The 23758-nt window shown below is 43.3% G+C and overlaps 1 protein-coding gene across 10 annotated transcripts in view; it reads left to right on the forward strand.

Annotated features, from left to right (window-relative positions):
* Positions 1-23758, forward strand: part of dab1a (DAB adaptor protein 1a) — a 184479-nt gene that overhangs the window by 158468 nt on the left and 2253 nt on the right. For 4 of the 10 annotated variants that reach the window (XM_058638301.1, XM_058638300.1, XM_058638298.1 and 1 more), the window contains 12 exons: positions 4662-4793; positions 7819-7938; positions 8317-8355; positions 8826-8888; positions 10172-10225; positions 13873-14049; positions 15670-15732; positions 15840-15936; positions 17545-17951; positions 18381-18576; positions 18853-19001; positions 20405-20501. In XM_058638301.1, coding sequence (XP_058494284.1) covers positions 4662-4793; positions 7819-7938; positions 8317-8355; positions 8826-8888; positions 10172-10225; positions 13873-14049; positions 15670-15732; positions 15840-15936; positions 17545-17951; positions 18381-18576; positions 18853-19001; positions 20405-20485 — 1578 coding nt within the window. In that variant the 3' untranslated portion in view covers positions 20486-20501. The remainder of the gene's footprint in view (positions 1-4661; positions 4794-7818; positions 7939-8316; positions 8356-8825; positions 8889-10171; positions 10226-13872; positions 14050-15669; positions 15733-15839; positions 15937-17544; positions 17952-18380; positions 18577-18852; positions 19002-20404; positions 20502-23758) is intronic. The other 6 variants (XM_058638302.1, XM_058638305.1, XM_058638303.1 and 3 more) reach the window with 6 other exon arrangements.

Here is a 23758-nt window from a genome sequence, read left to right on the forward strand (position 1 = left end):
GTGAAGTTTCCGATTAGTCTGTTGCATTTTACCGCTGCGATATGTTTTGTGGCGTTTGTTGTTCTGTATTGTAAATGTGTTTTTATTAGGCTGTTGACTTGCAGCGACGCTGTTCTCTGGGAAAATTTACTTCATTTGTGCAGCAACAAAGCTGCACATTGTCCCCGTCAACGGAAGTAAACTGAACGTAACACAACTCAACTCAACTAAATACATTAAATAGAACAGAGGGGGGATGAAGGCAAGGTAGAAGAGGAAGTTGTAGGAGAGATAAAAACAAGAAAAGGACAAAAGAGAGAAGGTGACAAAGGCGGAGGGGGCATGAAAGGGGAGGGACAGAGACAAACTGAAATGGCGTTAAAGGGATAGGTGGAAAATCCGTGGGCTTATGTCAAAGTAAAGCGCTCAGCAGGGAATCCTTGTCCTCTGTCTTTGTACATAAATATTAACTATATAGAGATATGCTGCCCTTACTATCAGTCCTTCAACCCCTCCTAATGGCTAGGGAGGTAGAGAAGGAGACACAGAGAGGGAGAGAGAATGACTCTGCTGAGGTTCAGGGATCTTGACAGTCTCATTCCCCTCCTGTGCATCAGTCAGCCAGATGGGTGGATGGATGTATTGGTGAACAAATGGATGGATAGCTCCTCTCTTGGAGGAGGGAAGGTCGTGCAGAGTAGAGGGAGGTTGTGCTTGAGATGGAGGAAGAGAAGGCAGGTGACATTAATCTAGCAGAGGGCAGGCTAGCACGTTTTCCCCTCTCTCTTTTCTTCTGTCATCCCCTCTCTCAACTCACACACACACACATAAATACACATAGACACAGATAGACACCGCCTTCTTCAACCCTTTTTGTCAATGGTGTCAGCGCCGATCCACCACATCAGGTCAAGAACTCACAAGACTGCGGGGGCCAAGCTCGACAACCTGCTGCTCTCTCAGAGAATGAAATCTGAAAGATTAAATTAGGCCAGTTCAGCTGACAGCGAAAGATTTAATTGAATATAAAATATGGAGCAAAGAGGCAAAAACAGAATTCTAAGAGGCTGCATAGAGATGCAACTATAAAGGCGATGCAGCACATAGTGGTCTCTATGACATAATCTGGGTAAGTGTAGGTTGACTAACACAGACCGTCCTAATGACTGACTTTGATGCACATTTGTGAATGAGAAGATAAAATGATTACGCTTCAAAGCTAACTGCTAAGCTCAGTCCTGGTCCTTTGGTTGGAGACTGAAGAGCCTCTGCCCCCAGGAAGGCGATACAGGGAGTTTGGGGAGGAGAAAAAGACACAATCCTGCTGCTGCTGCTGCTGCTGCTGTTGTTGCTTCTTCTCCTCCCTTCTTATTCCCAGCGTAACAGGGAATATCTCGGTTCAGTGACCACCAACTGCTGAAGGGCATGCTCCCCACAGTCCCTCAGAGAGACTGTGTGAGTATGTATGTGTGTGTGTGTGTGAGAGAGAGAGAGAGAGAGGGACCAGTAGTGCATATCAACAGTGCTGCAGAAAAGAGACAAGAGTCCACAGTCAGTATCGACTTTTTGATACACCCACCTGTTTATGCAAACACTTCACCAGAGAGTACATCTATTTAAGCAACTGCATCTGATAGTTGATGCTGCCAGACACGTCGACCTCAGCAATGACCACCCTCCTGAGGGTTAGTCTGAACATTGACGCATGACATGACGCAACAAAAACAGCTGAAATGTCAAACGAGACAAAAGATCAGGGGAAGAATCATCTTAGTTCCAGTTTAAAATGTTCTTGATTCAAAAGTTCAGGCTGACTCATTCTGCTTGTTGTGATCAGCAAAACTGGAAAGTGCAAATAGAGTGAAACACTTTGGCATCTACTCTGTCCCATCATAAGCAGCTTTTGACCAATCAGATCATAAGGAATGTATGTCATGTCAATTTATGTTATTGTAGAATTAAACACAAAATGATGAGAAATTACAGTAAATAAAGACACCAGAGACTGGATTTATGTTTATGCACATTTTGCCAACTTGTACATTTATTATCCTTAAAATCTCCAACAATGATTTACGGTATATTGTATTTGGTGTTCTGTTATTATGCTGTTCCTCCAGGACACAAATGTGGCAAGAAGTCGGTGAATATAACTAAACATTGGTGAAAACTTTTCAACAATTCCAATAGATATTGTTCTTGTTTAACAATAAAAATGAAAAAAGACTGATACTGATATGAGAAGCACAGGTATGCAAAGTAGAAAAAGTGCCGCTACTGCATACTGGACAGTACCGGCCAACGTCATGCACTGCAAAACATGCAAAAAAGCAGGTGCTGGACCAATTTTTTTGATCTTCTTTCATCATTTTATGCATTTTATGCACTTGTATAAGCCCATATAAAATGCTTACAAACATAAATAAGTCCATACCAGTGTTAATGAAAGCATAATTAACACATTTATTATTGCTTTTAAGATTAAAAGGTCTATTTAGGTCTTATTAGAAACGTGTGATTAGCTTTTGATATTATTTAATATTAGCTTATTAGTAGTTAATCACAGCTTATTACACATTTCAACATGAAGCATTTCTGTATCAGGACCATAACTGTTAGGTCTGTCCCTTTATCGTCCGCCTGTCTTATTATTGTCAAACAGTGTTATAGATATTAACCAATACAACTATATTTGTTTGTGATGTGACTGTTCCTGTGAAAACCAAGATCCCTGTGGAATATCTTCTGCTAAATCTGCACATCAAATGGCTGCTTCGTACGAGACCTGACAAGAGGGTGTTCTGAGAATCTGCACATGCAAATGTGGAGTCTCTCTCTCTCTCTCTCTCTCTCTCTATCTGAGTTTTGCTTGCAAAAAGAATTAAATTCATGGGATCATCTTATTCCCGGCTCTTATTGAATCAGAGTGCCTCTTTGCCACCTCACCACTCACCCAGACATAATTCAATAACCTGTGTAAATGAGCTCTGCGTGCATGTGTGTGTGTGTGTGTGTGTGTGTGTGTGTGTGTGCGTGTGCACGTACTATACATGCACTGCCTCAGCCGCCATTTACAGATCAATCAGTGGAGATAATAATAATAATAATAATAATCATTACACTAATTATCGAAATTACGAGTAGAGGACTTGAGTCATATAATGATTATCTGTTTCTGCTGAGGGGGCTCCAGCATGTGCTTGTGTGTGTCTGCACCAGTTCACCCCGTTTAACCGTGGCTTGCTGCTATGTTTATCTGTCCTCACTTCAGAAATATTCATCAATAATAAACAGTTCAAGATGATAACGTTTTACAATTCCTCCGCAGAGAGTGATATAAAAACGTGACTTTTCTTTTTTTCTTATATTATTATAAAATGTTTTCTGCGGCTCAGAGAAGTCTGGGTCGTAAAATGACTACAAACTGTGATTATGGACCTGTGTCTTCCTGCAAATATTTCACAATAAAAGCCTTGTCAAAAATGAATGAAAGTCAAGAGGGCTGCAGTGCTTTTACTTTGAAAATTGTGCAAATAGTTTCATAGAAACTGTGGATTTCACAGTCTCACGGTAAAAAATAGGAGCGAGGTCTATTCCTAAACAGAGCGCTGTGCATTTCAAGCGTGTCTCAAGTGGCTACTGTGAATGCTGTCATCATTTAGCCGGTGTCCCTAAATGGAAAGTGAGACACTGCAGATGCACCACACACACACACACACACACACTGGCCTCCTTCTACTTTCTTCTGGAATATCTTTAAGCCAAGCAGATGTGTGTATTTAGCCTCTGATGTATAGCTCTGTAACCCCTATCCATGCATTCAAGGGCTACTGGGTCATTATGCTGACTGTGTGTGACTCTGCTCCCAGCATGCAGCTGGCAGAGACTGTAACAGCAAAGCAGACATTTAGTGTGACTTAACAGAGGGACGTCACATATTTAGATGTGAGTTGTGTGTGTGTGTGTGTGTGTGTGTGTGTGTTGAGAGAGAGAGGGCACAGATGAAGTGATCAAGTCGACAGCTTGTCGAGTTGTGATTGTCACTGATCCCCCCTATGTCCTCAGGAAAAACACTGCCATCTGCCACGGGCAATGCCAGCTTGGCACTCCCCATCCAGGCTAAACAAGAGAGGGCAGGGGAGCTAGAAACAGTTTAATAAAGGATACAAGGTCTCTGTGTGAGATGCGTTTGTTTCTGTATGCACACTTCAGGGCATTTGTGTCATTTTTTTTCTCCCCTCTGAGTTTCCCAGTTTTTTGGAGCAGTGCACAGGAATTTGGGGAGTTCTTCAGTTGCCTTTTGTATCTTTGTCTATGACTGAATGGCTTCATGCTGCTCACTCTTTGATGCCAGCTTCTTTTCTTTCTTTTTTTGGAATATTTGAAATGTCATTTGATTTTTTTTTTTTTTTTTTTTAATTCATTAAGTGCTACTTGCCAAAATAATTTCCATTAAGGTCCTTAAAGTATAGATAATGAGGAAAACAGTTTAGTTAGCTGCAAGGATACACTGAGGACATCAAAAAATGATTCATTATTCGATCAGTTTTTCTTTTGGAACAAACAAACATATTATAGCAGTAAAATCAATACAATATCTAACGTGTTCTAGATTAAAATGACTAAGTTGTTCTTTCCTGACTATAGCTGTATCAAACTTTCTGTGACATCCTTTCCCCCAGGTCCTCCTACACCACCATGCAGTCCATGAGATCTCCTACATCGCCAAGGACATCACAGACCACCGAGCTTTTGGATATGTCTGCGGGAAGGAAGGGAACCACCGCTTCATGGCTATCAAGACGGCACAGTCGGTCAGTGTCTGTATGTAAAGATGTGTGCGAGTGCTTTACATGTGTTTGCACGTTAGGCCCGTGCCCTTTGTGTGTAGCTTAATGTGTGATCCATCAGAGGCTTTTCTCAATAGCCTGAACCTCTTGACATTTAGATAAGGACCCTTAAACATGTGCTCACGCTCTTTTGTGCTTTTCATCCACGGTAGAGCTCTAGCTTTAGGTTTTGTGCGTGTGTGGACAGGTTCATGTTTCGTCCTGCAGCGACCTATTCCGTGTGATATTGAGTACCCTTTCTGCACCTGTTATGATTCCTGTTGCTATTGTTGTGTCTGTGTGCCCGGCCTGTTTAGTCTGGATCCAGCTGGCTCGCTCTGTAGCCATATTGATTTCCCATAGTGAGTCGATGAGGATTTGAGTGTGTGTCACCAGCTCTAATGGCATATCCATCCTCCTAGGGCCATGAGCCATTGCTCTTTGACTTAGACAGATACACACACACACTCACACGTTTGCACCCACACCCACACACACACACACAGACCAGGCTTTAGTCAACATAAACACCAGGTACACTCACACAATAAACGTTGCTCACCAAATGCTACGCTGTCGGAGTTCTCATCCGTCAACTAACATGTCATTAACCTGATGTGTGCCGGGGGAAAGGTCACGGTTGTATTTTACTCCCACTTTCAGTGTTGGAACCTGCCATCATGAGCAGCAGAGACTGTTTGCGGTGGACCAGGCAAAGAGACGGTTGTAGGCAGAGAGCTTATGGCAGAAGCTCATGCTGTAATTGGAAAGTTGATGTGAATTAACGGAGCATCTCTGTTGACACGAAGACCGCGACTGAATGTTGTTCAAAGTAACTGGCTTACCACTAAACCCAAAGTCTCAGCATAAGAACAGCATGTTTTATTTAGGATATTTTAGGGAAGTGGAAGTTCACTCGCTATGTAAAGGAAAGGATTCCATGGTAGTTCATCACAGTCTTCCCATAAAGATCTAGAAGTTAGTTACATCATCTAACTTTGGTACTGTCAGACGTTGAAAGCTATTTAAGGAACGATAGATTCATTTAATCTTTTATTTTTGTGACTTTGGACATTATTACTGTGATCAAATCACACCAACAACAACAAGCAAATGAAGGGAATGATTGTGCTTTTATATCTTTATACTTTTAGTAACATGTATGCAACACTTTCACTTATATATTCTAGAGAAGTGTATACTCCTCTATACACTTCTAGTGATTTAATGGTTTATCCATCACTGTCTAGCATTTTTGGACGGAATGTGCACTCAAGTGTTATATTTCAATAATACTAGTGTTTACAGAAGTTTTTAATACTAGTAATAATAAAAGTGCATGTTTGCACTCCAAAGCATCTCATTTGAATGTGGAACGTACATTCTACATTTGGGTAGTACACTTACTACCCAAATGTAGGTCACATCACTGAATTTTTCAGTTTGATGTGGTTCCGTTTACTTTAGCAGAAAAAAACATTTTTAATTCATCCAAATCATCAGTGGGATTGATCTAAGGCGTATCAAACCCTCACATTTTAGGAGTAAGTGCATGTTTTGAAGGCATTATTTGGTGCTGGGGTTTTATAACTCTAACTAACGTAAGAGAAGCCACAGATAGTGTGTAGTCGAGCCTGCCCAGACTGAACGTATCTTTCAGGTTTTTACCTTGTAATATTTGCAATATAAATGTATGTACACTTTCTTCTTTACATTGTGTTCAGACACGTTCTCTGGGGGTGGACAGAAGTCATTTGTGGAATTGCAATATCGCTTACTGAATTTAAACAAGAGGAGACGGGTCGAGGAAAATTCAGTACCCCCAAGTAAAAACCAAAGGAAACCCAACCCATAACTAACAGCAGAATGTCATTTGGGCAAAGAATACTGCTCTTAGTAGTTTTGAAGAACAGTCTTTAGATGAATCGTTCATTTTTGCAGGGGCTTCTCAAGAGACTTTGGGAGGCTCCAGGCAAAAACAACCTGGGGGGCCCCTATGCTGAACCAAACCAAAGCTAGTTGATGGTGTTCTCGCAGTATCTTGCACATAGCCAAACATACGATTTAAGGGGGTTCTGACAGAATCGTTGTTGCTGTTGATTATTGTAATCAGCTGTTCTTGGGGGAGCCCTCTCAACGCAGGGCCCCAGGCAATTGTCTGCTCTGCTTATCCTGTGGCATCACCCCCATTTCACTGGTGCCATCGGCTGTAAATGAGTCACCTAAATAAAGATCATTGAGGTCCTCTTTGTCTCTGTTGTCCTATGAGCAGCCCAACTTCTCCCCTCTCTTCTTTACAGCTCTAACATTCACTGCATGTCTCAGCTCCCCCTGTCTCGTCTTACCTACAAGTTTTGATGGAGCAGAAGCAAAAAGGAATGTCAGAGAGATGGCAGGACAAGATGGAGATTAGCATTCCCTGTCAAATGCACAGAGGTTCTAAGTCTGACGGAGTGACAGTGCGTTTAAGTGTTGGATCAGCACGAGCCGCAGTCTACACCGTGTGTCTTTAACATCTTGCAGAACAGCAACACTAAAAAAAAGAAGGACTTTATGCAAGGCAGCGTTCAGTCCGTGAACTGTGGGTGCACTGCACGCCACTCCAGTCAATAATTGATTAGTTCTGAAACACCTTTGTACTATAAGACTTGTTGGTGTTGTGCTGTGACAGCACTTACACGTTTGCGAGTCATCTAATGGGTGTGTTGTCAGTACTTTTGTTCCCCTGACAAAAAGGTGGTACAGCAACTGCTCCTGTCACTGTCTGAACCGGCCCAAGAGGAAGAAGACAGTTTGCAGTGATTGTGCAGATATGTGTGAGGGAGGCGAGGGAATCGGGACATATTACTGTTTCACCGTGGCCTCAATCACATATCATGACCTACAGCAGGTTTACACAACATTAATCACCACATACTGGGAATATTCAGACATGGTTGCAGCACATGGCATGTGATCAATTAGTGTGTGTATAGTTTGTTGATGGAAAATATGCCCCATGTCCTTGAAGGCGGAGCCTGTGATTCTGGACCTGCGGGACTTGTTCCAGCTCATCTATGAGATAAAGCAGAGGGAGGAGATGGAGAAGAAGGCCCAGAAGGACAAGCAGTGTGAGCAGGCCGTCTACCAGGTACGCCTCTGTGGTTTCTGCCACAAGTATGATGAGCTCCATTTAAAAGAGTCTTGACAAGCGTGTCAAGAAAATACATTAAAGCAAGTGAATAACAGAAGAAGCTGCCACTTCTTGGCATTCATCAGTGACATCATTTGCCTTTTGTGCTTATATCACCTTTTTTTCTGCTCTGACTTCTGTATGCACCCTGATTAATTTCTCTTTATCGCTCTTTCTCTGATGATTGCTAAAATGATTATCCAAATGCCACGAAGCTTTCATGTCTTGCTGTGCTTTCCACCTATACTTTCTACTTCACCGGCATAACTCCCTGCCTCTTCCCTCTCTTCTGTCTTCTCTCCCGCCTCTTCCTTGCCTGCCGCTGCCAATCGGCAGACAATATTGGAGGAGGATCTGGAGGACCCAGTCTACCAGGTAACTTCCAGTCACATTGCTGCTGTCAGTTGCTTCATTTCTAATCCGTCAGCTTGCTCCTCTCTGTGTGCACTGTGGGGAGACAGCCCCCTGTTTTGTCACTATGTGGTAACAGCACAATATGTGCCGTCTGGAGGTTCCGATGTCTGTGGATGTGAATGAGGAGTCATCAACAGTAAGAGATGAAACTGTTGCTGTGCATCTGTGTGTGTCTGCCAGTCGGTGTGCATGATCAACCCAAAGACGTGTTTATTTCCGCAGCTACTGTGGTAATGTTATGCTACTGATATTGTCGTCCATGTGTCACCAGGATCTATCTATCTTCTACTGCTAACTTTGATTAGAACCCTTTGACAATGCTGTTTGATTCATGTCCTTTACAATTTCATCACTTTTCTCTTAGTTTCTTCATTTTCCAATTTCTCTCCTGCTCTTGTTTTCCTCTCATCCCTCTGCTGCTGACGTTGTAGTACATTGTGTTTGAGGCGGGACACGAGCCCATCCGTGACCAATCAGAAGAGAGCATTTATCAGGTATTCACAAGCTTGTCTTTTCTGCTTGTGTCTGACTTACGTTGTCATCATCTTGAAGTCTGCGTTGTACTATAGCAAAGGAGCTTCTACCAGTCACATCTTGGGACAGCTATATTTTGTGGCCTGCTCGTGAATTGCCCCTGTTTTAAAATGTTAAACTATAAACACAAGATAATAATAAAATACTGTAAGAATCAGAGGTGAACAACCAGCCAACTCTCTCAAGGGCCTTGGCAGCTAAAGCTAGTTAACCTGGGAAGACGAGCCTTTCTCTGGGTGCACTCCTCAGAGGCATGGGTGGACCTCCAAGGGATAAAGAGGGGGAGGGTACTGTGGGATGTGGAGGTTATTCCTGGCCTGTTTGGAAGGCGGACCCTTCCTCCTTTTCTCGCCTCCCCTCCCACTTTTTTCCCGAGGAGATGAAAGAAAGCGGGGAAAGAAAGATTAATCACCAGCCTCTCGTTTGATCTTTAAATAAAATGGATTGAGAATAGAAAATAGTGCTGGTGCATGCACAAACACACACACACACACACACACAAGCTGTAAGAAATGTGAGCCTTAACCAACCCCCTGCCACTGAGGAACTAACATATGAATAAAGATGGAGGTTTCTGTAAATAAACACGTGGAAGAAGTAAACAAGGCATCAAGACGATGAGAAAGAGTGGGACACTGTAGCACAGCCACAAATATCCACATTCTTCATCAGTGCTGCTTTTATTTCATTCACCACACAGTCTGATTAGGGCAATCCATCTGGGGAGGAAAACAGCTTTATCTCAAATGTTGTGTCATTTCAGGAGAAAAAAAATAAAAAACACAGAAATCCCATGATTCATATATATATAAAAATATATATCAGCATTTTGCTATCAGTGTTCATTGTTTCTTGTCACTGCACACACTGTCAAATCTATCTGCCCGTGTGACATGGATATTACATGTCTCCATGTGTGTGACAATCTGAGTTATTACATGTCAGGGAGTGTGATAAGCAGCCTTATCCATTCTTTATTAGGCACAGAGGCACAAAGAAAGAGGGACCATCAGTGTAGACCGATTGGCAAGTAGACGAGTCGTCACAGATTTTAATTCTGATTAACATACGCACACACACATATACAAATGCATGCACACACACACACACACACTAGTGATGGATTTCATTCCCCAGGAGCTAGATTCCAGGGTTGTACGTTGGTGTCGCAGTGCCGCAATGTTCCTCATCCAGAGGTAACAGGCTCTATTGGCTGTTCTGATTTTATTGGTGGATTGTACAGGTGCCCACCAGTCAGCAGAAGGAAGGGGTCTATGATGTCCCAAAGCGACACCCAGTGAGTGACCGTGTGTTTGCCCGTGTCCCAACGCCCTCCTCAGCCTGCCTCCCCCTCTCAGACAAACCTCTCAGCTGTCACATTTGACTGTAAATCATTTCCCTCTGGCTCGCTTTTTGGAGCCTTGTGAAGCTCCAATTTTGCCTCTTCTTCCCCTTAACACATCTCCCACACAGTGATCCAGTGTGTTTGTGATTTTGTTTTTTCCCTGAGAGGTTTGCTGGGACCCAGTGCTCTTGTGTAGTGTGTTGCACTATTGCTTTAGCTGTGGTGGCTCTCCTCATCCTCCGTGGCACCTGCTCGTTATGGTTAACTGGGATGTTATATGTGTGTGGATGTGTGTGTGTGTCGTGTCAGTTTACTCAGTGAAGCATGCCATGCTGTGGTTTGCAAGTGCTGAATCCAGTGAAGACCGGCATGACATCATCCCAAACTGTGCTGTCACTTTATTTTAATGGATATAAATCATACAACGGACTGAAAATGTGCATGGCCTCATGTTTTAAACTATACCACAGGGAAGCGGGAAACAGGTTATCACCTTGTTCATGTGTCTTTGCAGGAGAAATCTGTGTGTGTGTGTGTGTGTGTGTGTGTGTGTGCATGTGTGTGTTTCAGGTACCGCTCATGTTGTGGGGACCTAAATCTGAGACAAAAAGCCGTAAATTGCGTAAATGATTACATTTTAAGGTGGAGACATGTTGAATGGTTAGGATGAGGTGAGTGTAGGTCAGTCGTAGTTATGGTTCAGGTTAGAGTAAGTCTCCAGGAAATAAATGGAAGTCAATATAATGTCCTCTGAAATCATGGAAACCAGAGTCTGTGTGTAAGCTCTTTTTATTGGCTCGTACTGCCAGTGGTTATAATGAAAGATGACCTTGACCACTGTCAGGTTGCACTATAACTCAGCTACTCTTTATCTGCCTATAAAGATGCTAGTTGTATTGCTGCCTGATTTAATCTGCTAAAATCCTCACACTCACAATAACTATGTTGCTGTCCCGTATTTCTGTGTCAACGCACTTTCTCGTCTTGTTGTTCAGGGGATCTTCTCTCAGTCTAACCTAAGCCCACCATCTCTGTGTGTATTCCACCTTCAGTGATCTCTAAACCGCTAAAACTGGACTCCCCCCATGTCACTACTGCTAGTCTGAATCAGACTTCAGAAATGTTGGTACGCTGGGAATCAGTCTCACAGTTTTCTGGCTGCATATTATTCCCAATCTTTGCTAAGAAGCTTACAGGCGCCATAGTATTTCTGTTTTCTCCTCACCCAGCTCACAAGCCATGCTGCTTTTTGGATTGCTTTTATGTTGGCTTGTGTCTGGATGTGAACAAATCCAATATTTCTCTCTTGTTGTGCAACCAACTGGACCAGTCATCCATTCTGGTTTAAATAAATACAGCAAATTCAAGTGTTTCCAGCTTTCCAGGCAGTCAGGGGGAGTATGTTAACCCTGGATCACAGAGATATAAACGGATAATAGAAAGTTAACACTTTGTTGGTGGTAGCCAGTCTGTGCTGTAATTGAAAGATAATTCAATTTCAAGATAAATCCAGACTTACAGAAGGTAGAAAACCGACTGCTGTGCTGAGCTCTCTGGGATGAATGCAGTGATACCAGCTTTTCTTTCTCCAAATGTCAAAATGCTGTATTCACATTGAATCGTAAATGTGCGTCGCCTGCTGATGTACAATAACAGCCTCAAGGAGAAATCATCAATCTCTAATAACTGCAATAACTGCAATAGAAAGGAACTACAATGTAATAACACTGCAAAGCTAGGGTCGCTGGCAATTCACTGTAAATAAAATCAATAAAACCAATTCAGCTTAACACAAACTACATATAAAGGTTATGAATGACATATGAAGACATATCTTCACAATGAGTTAGTTGTTATCTGCTGCACAAACGTCACAGTTAATATCATTGCTTGCCTGTGACCAAAGCAGCAGCAGGTTCTTTTTTTTTTAGCAGGAGGAATGACAGTATGAAGAGATGACACACACACACACACACACACACACTATTGATACTTCACCTCAGATGAAAAGATATCACTGGCAGAAATGTGACCTCCTGTCTACAGCTGTCTACAGCCATTTCTGCTGTTGTTTATTCTGTCACCCTCGTAAATGATGGAAAATCAATAAAACACACACATCATGTCATTCGATTGAGCCCTTGACCCTGTAAGAACTCAAGAGAGTGGGTTTTGTGCCTTCAGTACCTTCACACATGTAAAGGTTATAATTGAAGTAGCTAACCAGACACAACACATTAGATATAATATGATGTATGAATGTTTCTAAATTGAAATGTTTGTATTAAAATAGGCTGCTGTGTAGTGACGGGTGTTTGTTTCTTTGCGTATATGTCAACGTGATCCGTCACACAACAGGCGGTCAGCAAGGTGGCTTTAATTAAAGGGGCCTGCGTTAATTGTATGCAGAACACATGTGCACAGGTAGTTACTGTTTCCCTAGAGATGGCTAATTGATGGGTGGTGGCTGTACTGATGAAGATAAAGGGCCGGGCAAAGAGATTGCAAGAGCTTTTAATGGGCACAGAGGGATACTTGGCAGGGCAAGAGAAGAAGGGATGGACACAAAGTGAGCAAAGATGGAAAACAAGAGGAATGAGCAGCAGCTTTTAGTGAGGAAGACAGTGTAGAATAGATACTGCGTGTTTCAATCTGTCAGGCTAATTTCAAATTTTAGTAGCTGCAGAAAAATGGACAGTATTTCCACAATTGATTAGTTCAGGGGAAGCTGTTATTGTTCTTCACTATCCCTTAATGATGGCGATACTTCATGATTTCATCCAAAGAAAAAATACACTCAGCAATATTGTAGTGCACCAAACACAAATACTGCTTTGCCAGAGCAATCTGCATAGTATGTTTCAGTGCCAGTGAAGGAGAAAGATCTGGCAGAGTTATAGTGCTTCACATTATTGTTAGTGATAATGACGACGGTGATGCAGAATTGTCAGGAATGGGTAAAAAAAAAAAAAATCACAATTTATTGTGTAGTTTGGTTTAAGATATGTTGTGTTTTAGCTGGACATACGACCCTTGTTCGTAGGCTACATTCACATGCTTGTTTTTGTTGTTTAATAACAAGGAAAGAGCAAAGGAGAAACATGTTGTGGTTGTTTTTCCCCTGTAATGTAGCTCACTTGGTACTGTTGCTTTGACATGGAGCAGGTGGTTAAAGCAGCTCAGGTTTCTGTGTCTGCCTGCTTCTCCATGTGTCACACACTGTGGTTCTTGACACAAGGGGAGCAGGCTTTACAGAAACATGAAGGCGGTTTAAACCCCAGCTCAGTACTGTAGTTTACACTTAAGGTAGGGATGAGCTTGAAACCTCTTTAAATCTTTACTCGGTCTCTCACTCTGAAAAGAAACACCTGTGTGTGTGTGTTTGTGTGCGTGGGTGTGTGTGTGTGTGTGTGTGTGTGTGTGTGTGTGTGTGTGTGTGTGTGTGTCGTTTCTCAGATCACCTGCAGATCATCTCATTTCCTGTTCTAATTTAGCCTCATTTCACCTCACTTAACTCTCTTGAGTGTATGAGAAACAGCTAATATGAGTGTGCACATCCTCATCCCACCTGACATCTAACACTGGGGTTGCACTTGCAGAACGGACATCATCAAGTCACCCCCCACCACCCTCATCATCATCATCATCATCAGCAGCAGCAGCAGCAGCAGCAGCATCATAATCATAATCAACCCCTTAAACAACAACAACAAACTGAACCACAGCAGCAACAGCAGGCAGTGGCAGATCTGATAGATCTGGGAATGGTGACTCAGGTAAGGAGCTTTGCAAACATAAAGCACAGTGCTTTTGTTGTCTTCATGTTTTCACAGACTTATACTTTAGGATATTCTGGCCTTGACATAACGTTACTTATCAGCTCTCATAAACCTTTTTCCTCCGAGGATCTCCTGTCCTCATCTGTACCGCACCACTTTTTTGTTCTCCTCTAGTTGTAAGTCCCCCCAACTCTTGACCCATGTCACTTGTGAATAAAACATGCAATCTTGCAGTTGCTATAGTAACCAGGTTTGGATAGGATGAGAGCCTAGTCCCGTACTGTATGTGTCAATGCACCTGCACATCCACACCTGCATGTGTGTGTGAAAGACGAAGGATTCGTTTTTTTGGAAAAATGGTCATTAAAGGTCAGAGTGGTCGTCCTTTAAAGACGCCATTAAAGGTCAGAGTGGCTGTCAGAGGTGGACAGCAGTCACCTAACATCCAGTTGGAGATGGTTACATCAATGAATTCATAACGCGGTGTTAATCACAGCAAACTGCACCTGCTGCCATTCCATCATCATACACATAAAGAACAGAGAGTCATGGAGAGAAAGTCTATGATCGTTTTCTTCCTGTGCTGCAGCATTTTATCATGTGCTGGAAAATGAGCAAAGTCTCTCATTATTCACTACCGTAATAATCAGAAACAACTCTGGGTATTTCCGTTAAAGAAAAGTGTTCAAATGTGTTTTATGGATTTAATCCTGTGTATACCCTGTTATCAGTCCGGTTGATGCTCCATTGTGTGTATCTTGGCATCAGGCTTATCACCTTGTTGAGCTGATGTTTATCTGCTATGGCAGATTCAATAGTCCACATTATAGACTATTCCCTTCTCTTTTAACAATACTAACAGATTTGTAACAGTAACGCCACACACAGATCCATTTTCTGATATTATATAAAAAAGAATTCTGTGGTCGATGTATGACCGACCCAAGCTCACAACAGGGAAGATTTTCTCATGTATAATTCATTATCTTTTAAAGAAAGTATCTGCATTTGTGATTTATGCAAAGCTCAAATTTATTTAAGGCTTAAATTCCTGTATCGACTAAAAATAGTTTCCTGGCCTAAAGATATTATAAATGTGCAAAAAGGGAACGATACAAAAGAGAAGGATCACAAGGAGCTTGTGAGAGGACAAAGAATGATACAGAACAAATTCAGATCAAATTGAAGGGCTGCACTCTTTGATAGCTTTCCCCTCTGAGGCACACTACATATCCTCTGTACGAGGAGAACATTCACGACTTGTCCAGAAGAGACAGTGGTGGAGTAATGATGCAGGCTTTGTGGGAGTCTGTATTTCAAGCAGCTGCTGAAGCACATGATCAAGATTATAATAACTCTGGGTAGGTAGGTAGGTATGTCATCATTGTCAATCATTTCATCTCATTATTCCATCTCTCCTCACTGCTCTGTGACCTCACCTGTGTTGCTGCCACAGTGCTCAGGTAGGTACCACAAACTTACTGAGCTGTTGTTGTGTTGCATGCGGTGTGTGATGCATGTTACACTGGGATGGAAACTGCTCTAGATAACATATTTACCAAAACAGTGTTGTTGATGTGTCTGACTGTTAGTGTGTACTTTCTCTCCCATCCTCAGAATATCAACCAATTAGAGATTTTTGGAGACATGTCCACACCACCTGACATCACCTCTCCATCGGTGAGTAGCCGTCATACTCAGATAATTTCAGAGCCGTAACCGTGTTTCCACTGAGCTGTCTCTCTTATTGTTTTTATAACCCCAATCTCCAATCACAACCCACACAGACTCCCGCCTCTCCAGCCAACACCCTTGACCCCACGCAGGGCCTGCAGCCTCCCACAGAACTGTTCGCTCCGTTCAATCCTGCATCAGTGCCCTCAGGTAGGACCTTGCTCATTTTCTGCTGAAAGACAACGTTGCTGCACATAAAGAGAGACACACGCAGCAGGAGAGTGAGTGAGTCAAGGAAAGAGATGTAGAGCTTTAGTCAAAGGAGACGAGGTGTCAAGATAAACCGAGGGGGATGGAATAGAATTGAAATGTAGATGAAGGTGAGGTGAAGGAGCAGAAAAGGTGGCGATGGTTCTGTGTTGAATATGGAATGCATCATTAGTTTGCCGTCTCTGATGCTGCTGACTTGTAATGGTGGTCAGAAGAAAATAATAAAACATGCTGGGGTAATTGTTGTGAAGGATCCTTTGTATGCACAGGGAGATCTATGTGGTTTCTGTGTTTATTTCATTCTCTCAGCCCTGTTTGTCTCTTGTACGTCTCGTGTTCCTGACAGAGCAGTTCAAAGTGTGTTATATGCCTCGTTCAGAACCTGGTATTAACATTCTTTGCCCTTTGTTCAAATACACGCTGATGTCATGACTGTTCAATAGAACAAAATGATGATTCTAACAAGTCGGATTGTCAATGTCTCAGTGTCTGTATCTCTGCCTGAGTGACATGGAAAGAGACACAATAACAGACAAGAGTAGCTGAGTGAAACAAAGCACCACTCACTGGGGCCGAACATATCTGATTGTGGTTTTTCTGGCACATATTTCATTTGTGTTTTCACTCATAATTATAACTGTTCATGATGGAGCTTGATGGTCACATGAGATACTGTCAGAATATTAACTCTTAGAGTATTTCATTTAAAAAAAGAGGCTTATCTTCTATGGTACATATTTATAATGACATACCTGTTGTGTATACTTGTGTTCTAATGGAAGGATAAGAACCTACACATTTTTGAATAGGTATAGAACATAAAACAGTAACATATAGGATGGTATAAATTCTTAATTAGGTTGTTTCAATTTGAAAGCAATTCATTGTTCTGCCATACTATTCACACTGGTAAAATACATTTTTAACTGTTAGAAAAAGAACTCCCGCAATGATTGACGGTTAACATTATGACAGTGGCTACAATGTATGGGCTCTGACTAGTGTGAAAATACAGTCAAACTGCAGCAAGTCAGAGAATGTCAGATGAGGAGGCGGCCGCTAATGTTTCCTGAGGATGAATTGCGTTCCTGCAGCTCAGAAAGTGTGGTCACCAAACCGTCTTTGAAAGTGTTTTTTCTTTTGTGATTGGGAGTGCTCAGACCTGGCACAGTCTGCGTATGATTGGATCACTCAGGGTGGTTGTTAATGCCAGTTCAGAATGGGGCCATATAATGAGCTTCTCCTGATGATTTTGAGTGACTTTAATGAGTGTGTGTTACGCTCTGCTCTGCCTTTTCATAATGAGTCTGCCTCATTTTGGAGGTGATTATAAGAGTTTGCCATGACTATTAAGAGACACCAAGTAACTGCAGGCAGAAGTAGGGCAGCACTCTCTGGTGTTGCAGACATGATTTTCTTTGTGTGTGTGTGTGTGTGTGTGTTTATGTGTAAGGGGAAAAGCAGTGTTGAACTTATCATTGTGAGTGTTTTAACCACTCTTTGCTGTTTCGTCTTTAATGTGTTTAATGTCTAACCCTTCACCACCAGGTTATGTGACAATGGGAGCAGTTCCCCCCGGCCACTGGTCCCAGCAGGCATTTGCTGCACAGACACCGTTGGCCTTTGGAGTCCAGTCTCCACTAGGCCCAGTAGCTCAGGTGCTGCCAGGCGGCCAGCCTCTCATCTGGGGCCAGGCGAACATCTTCCCTGCCACCCAGCAGCAGTGGGCAGCCATGGCAGCCGGAGCCTTCTCCCCCACAGCCTACCTCCCCGCCCAGCCAGTGGGCACACTGCCCGCCGCCATGTTCCAGACTCTCACCCCCGTCACAACTGTGACTCCAGCTGGCGAGAGCCATTCAGCTGCTGGAGCAAGCGCTTCAGCACCTTCCCCTTCGGCGTCATCGAGTCCGCAGCACGAGGAGAGAGGGAAGAAGATGACCAAGGAGATGTTCAAGGTGGGGAGAGTTGATTCATGAAGATATTCTGATGGGAACAGATGAATGATGTTTACGGCAAAATTTACAACTTGCCCTTTTTTTTCTAGCGCGTGGTTCTTGTGCAAATTAAGTTTATAAAAAAAAAAATTCTATAATTATTCATGTCACTCGCACTTTATCTCAAAGGGGGAGGATGTTGAGACCGAGATTTAGAGTTTGCTACTACTAAAATTCTCACCCATTACCCCTGAGACATAAAACTCTAATGGGTGAGACTGTTGACAGAGACCGAAAAGTAAATTCAGGTTGGACAAAAACAGTACACACAACACAAAACATCGAGATGCACGACTGCATTTCATTCATCGTTTCCAGTTAAAAAATAGTGCACGACACGTTGCATGTTGAATGAGTGTTGACTTGAGTAACTTTTGCCTCTTTTCTCAGGATTTTCAGCTGGCGAAGCCTCCAGCCATGCCGTTAAAGAAGGCTGAACAGCCCAACTTAGCAGGAACCTCAGAGGCATTCAGCACTTACTTCAGCCGCGTGGGCACTGCCCAGGACACGGACGACTGTGATGACTTTGACATTTCACAAATGAATCTGACACCAGTCACGTCCACGACACCATCCACCAACTCACGTAAGCACTCCGTCTGCTCTGTTGTGTAGCGACGTCTGACTATTTGACCTAGGCTTGCAGTTTGAAAAGTGAAGCCTATGGATAAATTAAAGCACCTATGAGTGGACAGCAGTGTGATTGACAGGTGGTATTGTCCAGTAGGTGCTGGTTTCAGGTGAGGTTCCAAAAACTGTCTGTCAAATCCCAAAAAACGGGAATTTGTTTTGCAACCGGAAGACTATGTGCACATTTACATGGTATCTACTGTATGTGTCTGACTCAACTCATCCTGTACAGCACCCACCCCGGCTCCCAGGCAGAGCTCTCCCTCCAAGTCTTCAGCCTCCCATGTCAGTGACCCCCCCACCGACGCCACAGACCCCCCCACAGACGACTCATTCGGGGAAACGGAGGGCAGCCCTTGTCGCAGTGGAGAGGAAGATGCTGTAAGTGTGTGTGTGTGTGTGTAACTAGTTCATTTTTGATTTAAATTATTAATTAAGGTTAGCCATCACACTTTGTTTAGGCTGTCTAAATGAATGGGTGAGTCAGTGTAGTGTGTGTGCACGTGTGTGAGGACAGCAGGGGAGGTGAATGGAGTCAGTCAAGTGTGTGTGCGTTTAATAACTCACTCAGAGTGGGGTTTAGATTCCCTGATAAATAGCCTTTTGGGGGTGTTGGCGAGCCAGGTAATCACTTTAGCTGATTAAAGGGCCCAACGCCATTGTAGCCCTTCATACGTGTGTGTGTGTGTGTGAGTGTGCACTGCTAGTGTGTGTTACTGCGTGGACATGGTCAGTGGATGTGGTTGAGCGTGTTGGTGCCAGTGCTTGGTCAACACAGCGTTAAATTAACTGCAGTAATTGTCAGAGACATCATTAAGCTGTTATTAATACCAGCCATGTTGCATTCATACATCACTGTGTCTAAATGGACAGACTCATCTCTGAGATAGAAGATAGAGGAGGTACCCCAATTATTCTTCCAGTAGCAATTAATATTTATCTTACCAGCAGCACCTCAGTAAGATGAGAAGATTAAGATGGATTTTTAGGCGTGGAAGGAGAAATTCCTGTTGCCTTTGACCAAAGTCCTTGAAGAATGGGTGTCCTTTAAAAAAAAAACCAAGACTTCTCTCATACTTTCCCTGTCATTTTTTTTCTCCCTTTCTCCCTCCCTTCCTTCTTTTTTTTTTATTTCCTTCACGGTTGCCTCTTTCTACTCTTGCCCTCCACTTTCCAGACATGAAACATTAGTTTTATGCCTCCAATTCCGCTGTTATTGAAAAAACAAAGAACTTTCACACTGCTGAAAATGTCAGCAGGCCTGAATAACACAAAGGCTTATGCAGCCCAGTGAAATGTGCACTGGTGGTGGCACTGAGTGAGTGAGTCGGATGGAAAGGTTACCAAGAAAGAAAGAAAGAAAGAAAGAAAGAAAGAGAGAGACTGGGGAAAAAAGGAGTGTGGGCAGAAAAACAGCCTCCCACTCTCTGTGGGACAAGTGTTTCAGAAAAAAACAACAGATCAATAGCATAAACTCAACAGAGACTTTCATAATAGACTACTGTAAATGAGTGCTTGCATGTGTGTGTGTTTTAGAGCGTGTTTCTCAGAGGAGACAGGGTGTGTTGGATGTGGTCTCTCACTTCAGACGTCCTTATTTCTCCTTCAGAGTATTGACAGCTTTTCTCTTTTCTGTGTTTATTCACTCTTGTAGTCGTAACTGATCGAGAAATCCTTCTCGCCGATTTATTCTTCACTTTCTCTCTCTGCTTTCCTCTTCCTGTGCTCCATCAATCTTTCCACCCTTTGCCTCTCCTTCCTCCACTTCTTCTTACCCTCTTTAGGCGTGTGGTTCTGGGTCGCCCTGCCCCAGTGAAACAGCAGATCCCAGCCCAGACCAGGACAGTCCAGAGGCTGGGAGCTAGATAGAGGAAGGGCAGGGTAGGTATCAATACCTCCTCCTCACTAACCACTCCCCCCCTTCACCTTCCTGCCTGTATCTGTTCTTCTGGTTGATGTTTGTGTCTCTGTGTGTTGCATATTTTTTCCATCTTTACTTTCATCTCACAGTTTTGCTTCATTTTTCTTTTTGCTGTCACGCATCTCCAAACAAAACGAGTATTTCATTTTGTGTGTTGATAGTGTTTGGCATATAGCGTTCCATGGAGTTGTGTAAGTACACCTTTATTATAAAGTGACGTGTGTGCATGTGTGACTTTTCATTGTGGTCATAGTGCTCTGTGCCCTCATTGTTTCCATGACAGCCAGTCAGAATATGTGCCTCAGTCAACTGGACTCACGATGCATGTTGTCTTTTTATGCTTTACTGTATATACGTTCTGTGATTTGATGTAACTTGTAATGTGTGCATTAGTGGAAGAGAACTGAAGTGATAATTCAATGATGTGATGATGTGGAAGTTGTGTGTTGCAGCTGAATATTGCTCACCTGTGTGTTGAAGGACCTTTGTAGCCTTCAGTGAGCATCAAAACTCCATTGTGGTCCAAAATGGCAGCTTCTGCAGAGCTGACCCGGCTCCTGATATAATTATAAAAGGCTCATTCTGGGGAAATGAAAAATTCAATCAGTTGATTGTACATTTATAAAAAACAACAAGAAGCATCATTAATTTATCTTCAATTTAATCAACATTTTACACAGTGGAACTTAATACAACTTGAATTAGCTTTTAGAGACAAGTTAACGTGCAGTTTGCCTACTTGTGGAGACACACACATACACACACACACACACACAGACGAAAGAAGAGAGCCATTTTGATCCTCGCCTCCTTACCCAGTGTCCTCACCCACACAATTCCCGACTGTGGCTCCCTAATGATAGCTGCTGGCACTCACACAAGGAAGAATGTAATGGTTTTGTTTTCATCAGCTAATACTAGGGTGCCAAGATTAATGAGTGCCCTGGCATAATTGGCATTAATTAAAGCCTAAAGAAGCCTTCTAGTCCTTCACCACTCCAGGAGAGGAGGAGGGCTGGCTGAGCAGCCCTTCACCCCCGTTGGCCGGCGTCCTCATATTCAGACTGTCTGAAAGCTGCAGGGCAGCAGGTGGGTGCAGGCCTTAAGTGGGAGGATGGATAGCGGAGCACTAAGCACTGAGTCTGGCTGCAGACTGACTGTGCTGTGGCCAGAAGCGCAGCGTTTTCTCTCTGGAATAGGTGGACTATTTTGGTCCTGGTCCAGTGACGCTGCTCCCATATGGTGTTTACTTGCTCAATCACATTAGCTTTCAACATCTTACCAAACTCTCTCTCACACACACACACACACACGCGCACACCTGTGCAACAGCTCCAGTTATACCCCAAACCAGCACACACCTGTGATCGATCCTGTCACCACCTGTGCTCGTACCGGAGCCAAAACGCCTGCGTTTGTTGTTGGCCATGACTGCCTGTCCTGTCCTGTCCTGTCCTGTCCTGTCCTGTCCTCCCCTCCTCCTCCTCCCACTGTGTGGCCCTGACAGACATGTGTTCAGGCTACAGGGAGAGTAAGTGTTTTTTTCTTGGGTGATCTCATCATGTCCAGCCAATGCTCCCGAGTCTCAGCCGTGAAATGGCCTGTTTCCACAGTTCAGTGAGCAATCTCACACTGCTCCCGCTGCCCAGGGCCGTCCACTCACACACACACACACACACATATATATATATACAGTACATTAATAAATGTCCACACATGGACCAGCCAAGCTAGATATTTTGGCCATTGGGCTGGTGCTACACCAGAACATCACTCATACCAGCAGCCATTCTCTCCCCTCTTTCTCAGTTGGGTTTGATAAAGCGAGAGTGTTGGCAGTTGGCAGCGCCGGTTAGATGATGCAGGGTGAAACTCTGGTGCAGGGCCTGAGCAGTGTGCTCGCTGTCACTGCTGGTTTCAGCCTCTTTGTCACCTCTCTCATGGCTGCTGGCAGCTACTTTCTGCTGACTGTTTGGCCGTGGTGAGGCTTGCAGTTACAGCTCTGTAGCCTCAGCAAGCACCGCTCTCAACCTTCACCCCAGTTTTCAGTTACGATTAGAGCTGGGGCAGATTTTTAGAACAGATCAGGCTTTCGGGAGATTTTGATTGTGGAACGCCTGTTTTAAAAAAGTGTCTATTCAAAAACGTGTCCTTTCACTCGTGAGAGAAGTCATTTACTATAAGTGGCAGTCCAACATTCAGTACACTCTAATCTACAATATTAATAGAAACAACTGCATAAGGAAAAAATGAGCATTTCTTTTGTCCTTAACCAGGTGTGCCCTGATAAATGCTAGTGAGTGGAAATGCATTAACCCTCAAACTATGCATGAAATAATAAAGGACAGAGTTCCTCTGATAGCTTCCTTTTGAACGGCAACTTTGTGGACTTTCTTGAGATTAAAAGGACAGTTGTTTCTCTTCTGACTTTTGTTCTTATGCTTAATGAGCATCTTTGTCTTAATGACAAGACCCACCGCACCCAAAGTGACTTAGTGAAGGAGATAGATAGATAGATAGATAGATAGATAGATAGCACTTTTTCCTACCTTTCTATTTCATAAATGTTAACAGTAGGATAGCATTCCGTGGCATGCTGTAACATGACCTTGTGAGAATGTATAGTCATCTCACACATCAGCAGAAATGTCTCCTCAGTCATGTTCTCTGGTCAGGTTTCATCAGATTACGATAATATGACGCACTGTTTCCTCATGTGGAAGTGGCTGGCAGACCTTCAGCTCTGCACGCACACCTCTCTGCACCAGTCACCAGTCAGAATATAATAATCCAGTCAGAAGTCCCCAATCAAGTTGTCTTCATGGCAGATTGAGTGGCTGGCTGTAATTATGTGTTTGATAATAACGTGCCTAGTGTGAGAGACTGCAGCGGGGCTTGATTCTGTGGGTACAGGCGGTTCCATTATCCGTCGTTGTCCAGTTTGGATAGACATACAAACATAATGACTCATAACTGGTCTTTCAGGGTGCTGGTTTCTCCATCTGACTGCTATACTGAACCAGGAAGGAGCCTCGCGTGGGAGAGAATGTGCATGTGCAATCACAATTACACACTCAGAAACAATAACTCACTCATGCGCTCACAAAAAGGGGTTTTTGAGAGTGAGGGGTGAATTTTTCACTGAAAGATGACTGGAGTCCTCCTCCAAAGCGGTGTGCTACTGCCATCTTGTGGTCATGGCAGGTACAGGGACAAG

This window comes from Solea solea, chromosome 9, assembly GCF_958295425.1.
Source record: "Solea solea chromosome 9, fSolSol10.1, whole genome shotgun sequence".
Classification (NCBI taxonomy): domain Eukaryota; kingdom Metazoa; phylum Chordata; class Actinopteri; order Pleuronectiformes; family Soleidae; genus Solea; species Solea solea.